At 40.9% G+C, this 15078-nt stretch overlaps 2 protein-coding genes across 3 annotated transcripts in view; both read left to right on the top strand.

The window, feature by feature from the left end:
* The first annotated feature begins 1114 nt into the window (after window positions 1-1114).
* On the top strand, window positions 1115-8995 carry nfs1 (NFS1 cysteine desulfurase). The gene is made up of 13 exons (XM_032512663.1): window positions 1115-1437; window positions 2054-2130; window positions 2225-2341; window positions 2851-2934; window positions 3612-3764; window positions 3888-3981; window positions 4171-4305; window positions 6580-6737; window positions 6904-7009; window positions 7200-7281; window positions 7428-7511; window positions 7682-7771; window positions 8381-8995. Exons 1-13 carry the CDS (start codon window positions 1332-1334, stop codon window positions 8442-8444), a joined length of 1350 nt encoding a protein of 449 aa, XP_032368554.1. The 5' UTR covers window positions 1115-1331; the 3' UTR covers window positions 8445-8995.
* A 1921-nt stretch (window positions 8996-10916) lies between these two features.
* LOC116687341 (copine-1) overlaps window positions 10917-15078 on the top strand; it is a 29274-nt gene continuing 25112 nt past the window's right edge. Inside the window, exon 1 of one of the 2 annotated variants that reach the window (XM_032512659.1) lies at window positions 10917-11146. The gene's annotated coding sequence lies outside the window, so the exon portion shown is untranslated. The remainder of the gene's footprint in view (window positions 11147-15078) is intronic. The other variant, XM_032512661.1, reaches the window with a different exon arrangement.

Below are 15078 nucleotides of genomic sequence, written 5' to 3'. Positions count from 1 at the left end.
TCCTCCCAGCTGGACGTGCCTGGAACACCTCCCTAGGGAGGCCCCCAGGAGACATCCTTATCAGATGCCTGAACCACCTCAACTAACTAATAATGCTTTTACCTTTTAGCTTAAATTTATTATGCAAATCACACAATGTTTAAGCACATATAAAATTTTAAATTCCAACAGCACCCACAAAGCTGCTCGCGGTTATGCATCAGTCAAACTTTTCATCTACAATCCTATCCTGAGTTGAAAGAGACCCTACTTTACGGCTTGATTATAGGCATATGTAGTTGATAGGCATCCAGTATATGTTCCTCTCGGCCATCTGAATTACAAACATTTTTTTACTTTTTTTTTTGGGCAGCACCCATGAAGGAAAACATAAATATGTTTGTTCTCCCAAATGAAACTTGGTGAAAAGCAAGTGCGCTGCCTGCATATAAGAACTGCGGCTGCCTTTATCTTGTGAGGTTATGTTGCCTACGTGACGCATGACGTCAGAACAAGTGCGGATCAAGTCAGACACAAGTTTAACCAGCATGCATTGGGGATTGTGCGCAGACCTGGCTCATCTCCAATGAGCCTAATGGATTTTCTCGACCTAGAAGGCACCAATTTCTAAAAACAAATTCACATTCCTACTACATAAGTGACCCAATTTAAAGATATATTCATCTTTCCAACGGTGAAATATCCCTTTAAAATCCGTTCTGAGTGCACGCGCGCTCCCGTGGCCAGGGGATACAAATCCTAGCGGGCGTAACTGTCTATGCTGAATCCGCGTTGCATAAACTCTTGGCTTTAACCAATCACAGGACAGAGAGAGGCCCCAAACAGGACCAAAACATCACATATCGGCCAGTGAGAGCTCGGCCCGTCTAAATAAACTTCCTCCCCGTTTCTGTTTATTTTTTTCTCTGTAACTCATGCCTCGTGGATGCATGGATTGGATGTATATTAGGTGAATCCAATACTATCAAAGAATCAGAGGATTAAGCTCCCAAAAAAGTAAAGAGTAACGTGAAAATAAATAAATAACTTTGACACGCATTCAAAATATTTTATTTTGAAAGTCATCATCGGAAGTGTTCTTAGTTAGCATGTCGACCTTGACACTGTGTTATAACCAAAGACTGTAGTGTTGTAACCTGGATGCATTTGAAAAGCGGCAACGTTTCTTTAACGAAACCAAACTTCGCTCACGTTTAAACGGTACTCTTAAATCGTAAATATTGTTAATTTTCTTCCACAGAAACCAGCAGGTTAAAGTGGTTCATTCCGGTGTTGTCTTGTGTTTTGGTTGCGGTCCGAGTGTCTCCAGTTAAAACCAGCCAGCCGACCAGATGCTTTCCCCGGGCAAGACCGTCTCCTCTCGGCTGCTCAGGCCGTTGTCAAAGCTTCCTCTCTGGCTGGGCTCTGATGGTAGAGCCGCTAGCTCTCTTCATAAAGGTAATAGCCGTCCGGAGCACGTTAGCCTGGTCATTTAAGCCACAGAGCAGTTAGCTTGAAGCTAATCCCAAAGTGACGCAGTTTGGTACGGAAACAAAACTTCCTAAAACATAACGTTAACGAACATGGGTGTATTAAAATGTAACGCAACAAACAATTCTGAATTTAAAGTAGCTCAAACTAAATGTGAGTGCCTTTGACTCACAATCAGCGGTCAAAATTAACCCTTTCATTCACAAGCCAAAGCTAGTGAATGTTGAATTTTGACCAGCCACTCAATAGATTACCATTGTTTTTGGCTGGTGAGTGAAGCAGAACTACCAGCCACTTGGATATTTTACCAGCATTTGGCTGGTAGATGGCGCTTATTTTGAACCCTAACAATCCACACAATGTGTTTTGGAGAGTAACACTGGATGTAAACAAATCGTGTTTATCTTTCTGAACTTGACAGTTTTCCATTCTCTGCTCTCTAGACACAGAAGATGAATTGTTGATGAATAACTCAACGCATGCTGACCGGCCTGTTGTCTGACCCAGTGTTTCAGACCAGGATCATTCAGTTCGGATTAAACCCCCAGCTGACTGTGTGACTGTTGTTATTTTTTTGCTGCAGAGTTGATAAAGAAACACGAACTGGAGAAAGATGAGCTGCGCCCCCTCTACATGGACTTCCAGGCCACCACGCCCATGGTAACCGTTACCAACCATGTTTTTCCAGCTGATGTCAGGGAGTTACTTACACTAACTTGCACTTACAATTTAACACATGTGTATTTGTGTGTAGGACCCCCGGGTGCTGGACGCCATGTTGCCCTACCAGGTGAATTACTACGGTAACCCTCACTCCAGAACACATGCCTACGGCTGGGAGAGCGAGAGCGCCATGGAGACGGCCAGAAAGGTATAGAGAACTCTGTGTACAGAGAGAGAAACTAGTTCTTTATATATACTGTACATTATTTCTTTACATTACAGTGCTCTGTAAACCATCCACATTGTAAACCTTGTACAACATTCAATTCAACATCTTCATTTAAGGGCAATTTTGCGATCAACCTGTCACATAAAAAATCAAGCATACAAGAATAAACGCCATTGTGATCATTCAATCAGCCAACATGTCAGTGGCAGCAGGGACAATAAATAGGAGCAGCAAAGCACAAACAGGTTGCAACCTGCTTTGTGCTTTGTTGCTCATGCCTGATTAAAAAGGATCTACAAAAAATAATATGGCCATAATTACCCATGATTCCTCTCGTTTTCTAGACTACCTGTTTCTTCCATAGGAAGCTCAGGTTTATGGAAGTCCAGTGCTCAACATCATTTGTACTTGGTCATCTTTCCTTTTAATCTGAACTTGAGAGAGAGACTGACTGTGTGTAATCTCTCTCTCTCTCTCTCTCTGAGCAGCAGGTGGCTGATCTGATTGGAGCAGATCCCAGGGAGATCATCTTCACCAGCGGAGCCACCGAGTCCAACAACATGGCCATCAAGGTCTCAATCCGCTCCTCTTCTTCATCACTTCCTCCACGTTACCTCCTCTTCTTCACACCTTCTCTCCTTCACACCTTCTCTCTCTCCTCTCACTATTACCTTCTCTGGTTTCTCTGGTCAAAAACAGGGGAAACATATAGAGTAAAGAGAGAACAGAATGAAGGTCTGGTCACATCAGAAATTAATCTGTGCGTCTTTGTGAAAATATCTAAACCATCAACTCATGTCTTATGACTGTCTGCTAACAATGGCTCTTTTTGGAGCAGTTTATATTCCGACAGAGGAGGTTAAATTAAACTTGATGGTGACACGCACAGCTACAGTAGAATAGTTTCCTCCATAATGGTCTCTATAGAAAAGTTTGCTTTTGGTTGTTGGCCTGAATTTGCTTTGTTAAAGTTTACCAAAGTTTAACATTAACCAATTTTACTTCACCTGGATAAGCAAAAAACCAACAATCATGATTTAATTGGAATGAGTTGATTTCCCTGCACAATTTTAATTCTAGCTATCCTAAATGCTGGTGTGATCATACCCTGAGAACACACTAGGAACAGAAAGGCAAGGCAGTGAGAATAGTTGAAAGGTGAAAGTACAGTAAAAACAGCAACACTGAGTAAAAACCCAGTTTGTGATGTCAGTAGTGACGCCGCCTCTCCCACCTCCCTCTCCTGCAGGGCGTGTCCAGGTTCTACCAGACCAAGAAGCGTCATGTGATCACCACGCAGACCGAGCATAAATGTGTTCTTGACTCGTGTCGAGTCCTGGAGTCTGAAGGTTTCAGTGTGACCTACCTGCCGGTCCAGACCAACGGACTGGTGGACCTGGAGGTATTCATGAACGTACAGAGAGAACACACAAGAGAGAGTGCAAAATGAACAAGTAAAGCATGTGCAGAAAACATACAGATGTCATTGTCTTCATTACAAAACTGTGTGTCTGTGTGCTTTCAGCTGTTGGAGGCCTCCATTCGTCCTGACACCTCTCTGTTGTCAGTGATGACCATCAACAACGAGATAGGAGTCAAGCAGCCAATCAAGGAGATCGGTAACCCTTTGCAAAGCAACCATGTTAACTACTATCTGCGTAAGGCAGAAATCAAATTTCTGAAACATCCGTGTTTCAGTGAATCACCATGACCACGTAGAGTATTCACCAGTTCCCCTGGTCTCTGATCTGATTCAGTGTTCCGATCTATACTTTTGAATTGTCGAACTTTACTCTTCCTGTCCACAGGTCAGATTTGCCGTTCCAAAGGAGTCTTCTTCCACACTGACGCCGCTCAGGCTGTCGGAAAGATTCCCATCAACGTCACGGACTGGAAGGTTGATCTAATGTCCATCAGTGGGCACAAGCTCTACGGACCCAAAGGTTAGCCCCAGCGTTACTGTAGATGTATTCTTAACTGTTAGCTCATTAGACAAGGAGAGTTTATTTATACAGCACATTTCATACACACGGCAGTTCAAAGTGCTTTACAAATTGTGTACTAGAAAATGCTTAAGTTTCTGAATGAAAGGGACATGTGCTTGCAGCTAAAATTTGCCTGTTGAAACAAAATGGCTTGAATTCTGATAGTTAAATTTGCAGTTAAAATATAAATACTGAAAGAAGCTGCAGTAGCGGTTAAAATGAAAGTGAAGAAAGACGCTTAAGCAAGCACTAAGTCAAAGTTTTTGAATTATTAAGATTAAGCGATTTAAAGCAGTTATGTCAGTTGATGTGTAGAGGGGGGGGGTCTAGACCTTTTCAGATCGTTCCGTCCCACTTTAGCTCCTTGTTACAAAAGACTGACCTGCTCAAAAACCATACTTATTTTGCATAATATGTAGTGTTTCAACTAGAACTGCACGATATTGGAAAAGAATTACATTGCAGTACTTTTTTCCAACGATATATATATTGTGATATTGCAAACCATCAATCCAGGCTAAAGTCAATAATTAAAATATTTTAAAATAATTAAAAACAAGTTTCATTACAAGTGACAAAATCTGAACATATTTCTGTAAACAGAAAAGCAGTACATATTTTTAAATAAAAAACCCTGATTGGTTTCTAAAAATATAACTTAAAATAAACATATTTTTTATAAAACAACTTATAAGCATTTTGGTTCTCATTGGCCAAAGTAAAACAGTGTTGGTCATCATAATCATGGCTAAACAAATGAAGTTGAAATAAAACTTTGATACGTTTTGCATTAAATCTCCTAAACAGAGTATTACTTAGCGGTATGTGTCCTGTATCCGTCTCCAAACAGAGACTTTTTATTTCGAAGTCCTTTGTGAGAAAATGGACTGTCAGACTTATGTCGGGCTCTGTTGTCCTGCTGGACCTCAAGTCTGTTGTAGCTGCATAGTATTCCACTTGTCAGTCTTGGATTTGCATTTTTCAGTCAACTCTTTTATCGCAACTTGGGAAAAAATATGTGCAGCATTGACATACCATACATACATACATAAGTGTTTGGACCATTTTCTTAAATCCCTCTCTGGCGACGGTGTGTAACGGCAACATATCTTTAGCAATATGAACTGATTCCAGTTCCTTTCGATACTGGTTCTCAATGGTTCTCGATTCTGATTCTTTGAGGGGTGGAGTTGAAACGGGTCACATTCTTATTTCACAAATAAGAGGAAGGTTTTTATTTTGATTAAAGGATGATTTACAGTTTTACAGATCCTTTTTCAACGCAACATAAAGCCACACTAGAGCGCCGCTTACTGTGCTCCATGGCTGCAATACCAGCGCCTAGAGGTACGCAAACCAGAAACTTGGATCCGATGATCACTTTTGAAATCAAATCCCCCAAACAATTCAATTAAAGAAACGATTCCACTGGAATAGGAGTAGGAATCGGTTCTCGATGCCCAACCCTAGTTGACATCCAGATTTGTCTTTGTATTCATCATAAAGAGCTTTGTGGTGCCAATTAAGTAATATCCTTGTTTTGTGGCCACAACTTTAGAACACTCCTGACAACGTACCAGTTTTTGGTCAATATTCTCTTTTTTTGCACCCAAAATAGTCCCTAACCGCTGATTTTGACTTTCTTTTTGGTACAAACTCATCCTTTTTTGCGGCGGATTCTCTTCCTCGCTCATTTTTAGCTAGAGGACCGCCAGAGAATGTTGGCTGTGAGCAGCGGCATAACGAACCAATCACAGCGAATCAACCGCTGTGCACGTCACCCCGGCAACAAACCATACAACAAACTTGGGTAAAATGTGTCCTACCCATGGTGCTACCCTTCTTCACAGCGCAGGTTCCGGCGATGTGACTATCGCGCATGCACACATCGCGATGTCAATGCTAAATCACAACATTGTACAGCCCTAGTCGCAGCTATGCACCGTACCCCCACTTGGTGAAAGACACATTTAGATTTTGGTATCTTCAGAATAAATGTTGTAATTAATGTTATTTTTAATAATCTCTTCTAACCGCAGCATGTATTGATGGAGCATACATGTTCTGATCCTTTTGGTAGTCCCCATTAGAGGGTGACTCCCGTACCGCGGGACTCCTGAGGGAATACCGTGACCTGTGGGAGTCCCCAAAAAATTGTCACCCTCCACTCCGCATGTCATGCTGATCTGCTTGGAAGTTACATTGCCTGTGTGTGTCCGTGTGTGTGTATAGGTGTGGGTGCTTTGTATGTTCGCCGCCGGCCCCGGGTGCGTCTGGAGCCGCTGCAGAGTGGGGGTGGGCAGGAGAGGGGGCTGCGCTCCGGAACGGTACCCACCCCTCTGGCTGTTGGGCTGGGAGCCGCCTGCAGCATCGCAAATCAGGAGTTGGAGGTAAAACGAACGCACCCAAACATCCACTCAGACTCAAAAATACATCCAAACATCTTGAGACTCAAAGTGTGTGTCTGTATGTATTGGTGTGTGTCTGTCTGTCTGTCTGTCTGTCTGTGTGTGTGTGTCTGTGTGTGTGTGTGTGTGTGTGTGTGTCTGTGTGTAGTATGATCATCACAGAGTGTCTATGCTGGCTAATCGTCTAATCCAGAAGATCATGTCGGAGCTTCCTGACGTCATCATGAACGGAGATCCAGAACATCGCTACCCTGGTACACACACACACACACACACACACACACACACAAACAGAAAGACTACAAGTGAAACTCTTACACAAAAAGACATAACTGTCATATCCTTGAATTTGAACCTTTATGGACCTGGACGTCTTTGGACTTGATGTTAAAGGTTTCTGTAGAAAGTATGTTATATTGACGTGATTGTTTGTGTACTTTTCAGGCTGTGTCAACCTGTCCTTTGCCTATGTGGAGGGAGAGAGTCTGTTGATGGCGCTGAAGGATGTCGCTCTGTCATCTGGGAGGTCAGACACACACACAAGCTCTTCAAACTATTTTTAAAAACATAAATTTAACTGTACCCTTTCTTAACCATTAGTAGCACTATGGGCAATGTTTTTGCAAGTGGGTTGCCATTTTGTGTGTATGATGTTTGTTTGTGTGCCCACAGTGCATGTACGTCAGCGTCTCTGGAGCCATCATACGTCCTCAGAGCGATCGGAGCAGATGAAGACCTGGCTCACTCTTCCATCAGGTACAAACACTGACAGCACTGTAATCCAGATCCTAATTCTGATAACAACGTTTGTCATTTTAAAGAAATCCCATGTCTTCAGAAGTATATTATGATCTTGATCCCTAGCCATTTACAGTGACATCACTTGTAGGGTTAACGTGTGTGTGGTGTGTGTGTGTGTGTGTTAGGTTTGGTATTGGCAGGTTCACCACAGAAGAGGAGGTAGACTACACAGCAGAGAAATGTATCCTGCAGGTCTCCAGGCTCCGAGAGATGAGGTGAGTTTTTTTTGGTTAAGTAGTTGGTTATGTAGTAGTAATGATGACACTGTACTCACCAATGTCAAATCTGAGAACAGGGTGACATCACTTAGAAGAAATCTGACTGGTCATGGAAAAACAAGCAGTCAGACAACAAGTTGGCCAAACCTTTTGTAAGAAAAACCGAAGGTGAACGTTAAATTATTTCCCAAATTGTCCGTTCAGTGCCGTCTTTCAGCTTCAACGTTGACCTACTATACCTACTGTTTTTCCTGTTTAATGAGGGATTATTACTGTTAGGTGCCCTTACTTTCAGTTTAAATTAAATGAACCAATTGTCTCCAAACTGTCCGATCGTCAGACTTCTTGTCACTCTGTTCCAAGATATCAAATATGAAATTGGTGAGTAAAATGTCACAGATCCATGTTGTAATAAATTTGAATTAAACTCTAAAACTGACTCCGTTGCTCCGTACATATATTTCTTTCTGCCTTTGTCAAGTAGATGCATTTCTTTGCATGAATGTGTGATGGCAATAGTATCTGTAATGTGTTCTAAATTGTAATATTGTTGTGGGTAAAGCCCAATAACCTGTCTGTCTCCCTGTCTCTCGCTCTGTCTGCCAGTCCTCTGTGGGAGATGGTTCAAGAAGGCATCGATCTGAAGAGCATCAAGTGGACGCAGCACTAGACTCCTCCCACTTCTTCTTTACTTCCCTGGCTGCCGATGACAATTGATTCCCAGGGAACTCTGGGAATGAACTAGCTATTCCTTCCTGTACACAAACACGCACAAACTTCCTGCCTGACTTGAAGTCTGTTTGTAACTTTAGCTCTGTGTGTCCATAGAAGCTCCTCTTGTAGCTCTGTCAGGAGATGGTTTTCAGAGATTTGACCAGCACATGGCAACCTTTGCTTGTTGAAAGTCATTCTGTGACACCTAGCTCCTGTATCACAAAGTCAGTTCATCTTAGTCTGGCTCTTTTTTGGGGTTACCTGGCTTCACTTTCCGCTATCTCTGGGTTTACTAATCCAGCTCTGAGCATGTTCACCAGAAATGGTAATGACTTCACATGTAACGTCATCAGCTCCATGAGTAACGTGATATGACATAAGATGAAACTGCGGGCAAATTATATTACTGAGGTGGCAAAACAAAGAGATTTACATTGAGGTGAAAATATATTGAGCATTATCGCACAACAGGAATAAAATAAGATGTACATTAATGTTTAAATATAAGGTTAAGTCTGTACATCAGTGTGGGAGTCTGCTTATCTATGAAAACCTCTCTACTGCTCCTTAATTATTCTCACTTTATTGTAAACTCAGGACCTTTGTCCCTGCCAGGAACCAGCAGTAATGATAACTTCAGTTTTTCAGTAGTTTTTCAGTTGGTCAGTACTCCGCTTCGTGATATAGCCTCTTGTCAACATGTTAAGCAGACACAAAACAGTGGGTGGTGTTACTTCAGTGTCACTGGGGGGCTGCAACTGTAGGCAATAGACTGAAATTTAGTCTTAATATATAATAATTCTCAGTCAGAACATTTTCAGTTTATGATTCACAGATTGTCTCCTGCTTTGTTCACTTGGAATACTCACTGTCCTCCCTGTCAGAACCCAGTCTTGTAAATAAAGAATCATGTCAGTTTATCAGCAGTGTTCATAGTGTTGGCAACCACATTTTGGTTATTCAGTTAAAGTTGTGGATACTCTACAAGACTTTAGCCTTTAACCACAATGGCTGACTGAAGAAGGTGGAGAGTAAAACAGCTCAGGTCCAGGTTGTTGAATGGAATCTGAACGTGATCCTCAAAGTCTAAACGCAACAATCAGAAGAATTTGTATTGTGTTCCTGGAGGTTCCTGTTACTCTCATATACATTATTATCCAATAAAGTGCTGCCTCAATACACTTTTTTTGTTCTTTGTTCTTTGTTTATGTGTAGTGGGATAAGTACACTTACTGAACAAATGCTACACACCACAGAATGTAAAACCTTTGCTAGTTTGCAATGCCCGTCCGTAGTTGGGCCTGTACACAAATCAACAAACACTTATAATATTATACATTCAAAAAGTGAATTAAAAGCACCTGATTTTTTTTTTTTAAAGCATTATAAAAAAAATGACACTACAGTTCACACCAGCAGAATCAATGTACATAAAGAGGCAAAATGTACTAAATTACTGTCCCAATTTTTAATCTTACTCTTTGTCTTACATACTACACAAGTGTACATCTTAAAGATACATTTTTGGGCATTTTTAGGCCTTTATTTGAGAGGACATCTGAAGACATGGGTTAGGGCTAACCCTAACCCTAAAGGGGACAGAGAGGGGGAATGACATCCAGCAAAGGGCCCTAAACCTGGGCCCGCTGAGTCGAGGAGTTAACCTCTACATATGTGGGAGTGTTTTACAAACTAAGCTATCCGGAAACCTACAAGTATACATCTAATGTCGGTTTAGTAAGTATTTACTGTAATACTAACACTTCCTAATACCCAGTATTGTATGAGGGTTTTATGAGGTCAAATGTGCTGAGATTAACCTGGTTTAGGGCCCTTTTGACACTCCACAACGTTTGTAAGTACCCTGTCACATTCATTTATACACCAAGTGTATAGAAGGTGTAGTTTGAAGTTATTAATTGCCATATGCACAAAAATTACAAAGTAGCAGTACAATCTGAGATGTCAGGTTCCCTCCAACAATGCTCAAACAAATATCTATATATAAAAATACAAACAAAAAAAACATGCAAGTAATATGACAAAAAATAGTGCAGAAGTTAAAATATGTTACTTCATCTGTACGTTTTACACTAGATTTTGGATCATGGCTTGTTCGCTCTAATTTATCTAGAAGAGGATTAGTGAGGTCAGGGTGTCCGCATGCTTATGGACATATAGTGTACATGTTTATTGTTATGCACCAAAAAACCCCAGAAAGAAGAAGAAACTCTCATTAGCCCAAATGAGCCCCCTTCATTTTTTACCCGATTTTCAAAAACAAAAGAGAAGACAAGACCTTAAAAAACTAAAAAGACTACAATTATTTACTTTGCAATGCTAGAGTTTGTGTTATGTGCATCATGGTATAATCATGTAACACCTTGAAGGTGTTATTTGTCTCTTTTTTTTTTAACATTGGATAACATGGTGCTGTATTGCTGACACTCATTACTAAATTTAGCTCTCTTCAGTCTGTAGGGGGCGCTGTCGTTTTAATGTCAGGGAAACGCTGGCCGCAATCTCGCGTCATCACGTCTGGTATCGCGGTGTTTGCGCCGACATTTCGTGCAGCAACAACTTTCACAGAAGATACAGGAGAAGAGAAGCGCTCCGTTCATGAACTAAACCTCAGTGTGTTTGTTGACACATTTATCGGTAAGAATCTAGCAGCGGCAGCCCGCTCAGTAACACACACACACCTCAGGAGCCGAGCACGAGAGGAGCCGCTTAAAACGCGCATCCTGCTCGCTGCTCTGCTCCAACACACAAAGCAAGGTTCACAGCCAGCTAGGTGGCTAACGAAGTGTTAGCATTGCTAAGCTAAACTAGCGAGGTTACACTGAGGTATTTCTCTTGGGAAGTGGATAGTTAGCTGTGACTCTTTAGGTTCTTGCTGTAGAAAGTTTTTGTCGGATACTTATTATAATGCATAATTTTTTTAAATGTTCAGGCAGGTATGTTTTAAAAGATGTCTTGTCTGTAGCTGCTAGCTACCGTTAGCTAGCTAACCGACGCAACATTAACGAAACGTATTTTTCATTACGGGTCCGCTTATGTTGTAGTTTCTTCACGGTATGAACTGCTAAGGAGATGTGGGAGCCTTAGCCCTTTATAGTTTTGTTTGTAGCTCAGTTTTTCTCGGTTTTCCCTGCGTCAGTGCCCACTGCAGACTACAGTGCAGTGTGCATGAGTGACCACAAGTCACTCATCCATCACCGGGTGCATTTTGAAATGAGAAGGGTAAAGATGAGTGACAGTAGTCATGGAGACAGTCTGGGTTTCAGATTGTGTTTCTGTTAGCTGGCAACTAACAGGATTTAAGCCCTTTCAGGCATGGATTCTGCAAAAGAAATGGTTACACCAAAGGTCTATGTTGTGTAAATGCAGATAGTGGGTGCATTTAATCATGACAGAACCATTACAGCATATTTAAACCGATAAATGACAGTGAAGTACACAAACAGTTTGTCCACCAGAGAGAGTAGTGACTAGTTAGTTTTGTATGTTCTGCCCTGGACATTTCCTTACTAAATTAAAAAACACACTTTTATAAGGGTCAACATGTTTGTTATGGGCATGTACAGAAATGTAATATCAACCGACCATTGTCAGAATCAGCTTTAAAGAAACACCAAAGCACTTTTCCTCTTTGGTCCCCCTACAGGTTGGAAGCGGAATATTGTCCATTTTGTCTCATTCAAACTACAGATCTGCTACTCTATTTGGCAAACTTGTATAGTGCGGGTATAGCCGGTAGAGACCCGCAAAGCGAATGCAGAAGTGCCGATCACCCTCTTACGAGTTGATGAACCGCTGAAATGATTTTGGAAACATTATTTTAAGGATCTTTGCTTTAATGGCCAAAAAAGTGAAAACGCGTATAATGAAAGGAAGACTGATCAGACGTGAAGCTGCTATAAAAACCTAAAATAGGCTCCTTCAGTGTTTTCTGGTTTATCAAACTAATTTATTTATTTTTAAATTAATTTGATTTAATGTTAGAGAAATGCTTATTTTTTTCCAATCATGAGACTGACATTTGTCTGAACATTTATGTAACATGATTAATATATGTGAAAGGGGCTCAAATTAACTCTGTGAATAATAGTGCTTATGGTTAATTTGTGTGGAAAAGAAGAAGAATTTCCATAGTTCAGTTATCTGTACTTTAGTTGTTTTATGTTTTTGTCCTGTGCAGGTCGGTGGAGTTCTGTACAAGGAGAACCAGAGATCAGTCAATTCTTAAGTAGATTAATTTATAAGGTGTGGAGAACACAGCTATAGCTTAGCTTTAATAGGGTGGAGCCAAAGGCTGGGTGCTTCAGGTTTCATCACACCAGATCCTGTCCCATTGTCTTGTCTAATTGAGATTTGAGCTCCAAGTTGGTTTGTGTGGAGATTCCCTCATCTTTCATAATAGATGGAATCTTTTTTTGAATGATTTAGTCCATGGATGTTGTCGTCCAATCCCATTCTTTTTGCTTTGTTTTGAGGTTGATGACGTGTGGACAGTTATGTATTCCAGCTTTAAACTGAGAAATCAAGGCAGCGTTTTGCTCTTTAATTCTGAATTTGCAGTTTCTGGCTGTTTGATGGAGGTTATTTGTTGTCTCTTTTCAGCTCTATAGCTCTATTATCTTGGCTTATGTGAGTGAAAACTGCAGCCTAACCTTTTTCCTCTCTCTGGATACTCTGGTTGTTTCTGACATTATTAGGGTTTGCCGATTTCTCTCCTGCTGTTTTTTATTCTCTTGCTGCTGTTGATTTTTCACAAAGGCTGTTAGCAGGTCTACACCAATGAGTAACGGGAGGAGTAGATGTCCAGCTTGAAATTTGGTGGTGGGTGTGAATTGTCTGTGCTGAGACTGAGCACTGAAATCATTAATGATGATACATTGCATTGTGTTGAAAGCTGTGGTGGGCTGCAGATAGCAGCGTCACACCCAGTGCAGTTTTTAATTGTATTTACAAATAACACATTTCATGAGCTTCAGAGTGCCTGAAATGTCAATTTAGTGAGATATCCAGAGGTGGAAAGTAACGAAATACATTTACTCACGTTACTGTATCAGTAGTAGTTTTGTTGTGTATTTTTCAAGTAGTCTTTAAAATTGATATTTTAGGTATCTAAGAGTCTTTATTGTTGTGTGACGTGTGTGTATAGATGTTTTAGCATATATTTCTTTTTAATGAAAAAATAAAACGGTTTTGGATTTATGACCTTTTGTCTTATATCTACTACATGGGAGAGATTCCCTACCATGTTTTACGTTTCTTTTACGTAACTAAGTAACTTTTAAAGTACATTTTAAATGAACTACTTATTACTTTTACTTGAATCATTTTCCAGATAGGTAATTTCATTGGTACTTAAGTAATATTTCATCAAAGTATTGGTGCCTTTTACTTGAGTACAATATTTCAGTACTTTTTCCACCTGGAGATATCCATCCACATTCTCTGACAGTCCTAGATCAAGGTTAGTTAGAGAACAGAAACCTGAAGATGTGTCTGAGGATTTAGAGCTTTGGGGAAGCGGCGAGCATTGCTCCACCTGCTGTTGTTCAGTTGGACATCATGTCAGTTTTGCTCAGTCTGCACCTAACTTCTGTTTGCTTTCTCTTCTGATCAGCTGCTATCTTTGGTGCTGTGCTGCCAGTTGCTGATGTTGCTAATTTACATAATGCATTACAAAATTCTAATGTCGCTCTGGTTGATATATTGCTAATGTTGCTCTGGTTGATGTGATGCTAATGTGGCTCTGGTTTACATGTACCTGACATTGCTCTTGGTAAAATCCTGGCGACGTTGCTCTTATTGCTCTGGTTGATTAGGTAACATGATGTTTTGTTGACAATGTATTGCAGATTTGCTGGTTGACATGTTGCTTGTGAGGTGGTGTTCTACAACCAGTTGCTGAAGTGCTGCCAGCTGTTTTGGTGCTGCTTAAGGATTCAGGAAACAGAAGGATTGATTGGTCCTGCTCACCTGTGTGTTGTTGCTGGATTGTTACTTTGTGTTTGCAGGGTATTGCTGGTTGGTTGCAGCTCAGCTTGTCCTATCCTTAAATTGTTGTGATGACAGTTTGACTCTAGTTTGATATTTGTTGTACACCGCCAGCTTTCTTCATTATGGGTTTTGGACAGGTGTGTCTCAGGTAGCAGAGCTCATTCAGTTTGATTCTGATTTAATTTGTGTGGGCCGTGTTGAGGTTAAAGACAACCTTTTAGGGTAAACTGAAGGTAAAATTAAATCATACAACAAACAATGCTTTAATCAACTTTTTGTTTAACCTGACCGTGTTTAACCGTATGTGTGCTCCATTTCGGCTGCACGCAGTTCTGTCCGCTGTCACGCGCCATACCACAACGGGAGCATCTCAGAAGCGGAGTGCCTTGCCTGCCTGACTCGCAGAGTTTATTGTCTGTACAAGTAGTTGAAAGAACAATCACGTGCTTATTCAAAGAGAATTCCGGTCGATTTCAACTTGTAGCTTTGTTTTTGTTTTTTTATTTGCAGTGCTGTCAGTAGCGAGACAAATGAAACCAATCAGTGCTGTCTACACCGTGTTATCCTCCTGCTAGAGT

Source organism: Etheostoma spectabile, chromosome 4, assembly GCF_008692095.1.
Source record: "Etheostoma spectabile isolate EspeVRDwgs_2016 chromosome 4, UIUC_Espe_1.0, whole genome shotgun sequence".
NCBI classification, from domain to species: domain Eukaryota; kingdom Metazoa; phylum Chordata; class Actinopteri; order Perciformes; family Percidae; genus Etheostoma; species Etheostoma spectabile.
This window is presented reverse-complemented; position numbering and strand designations above follow the sequence as displayed.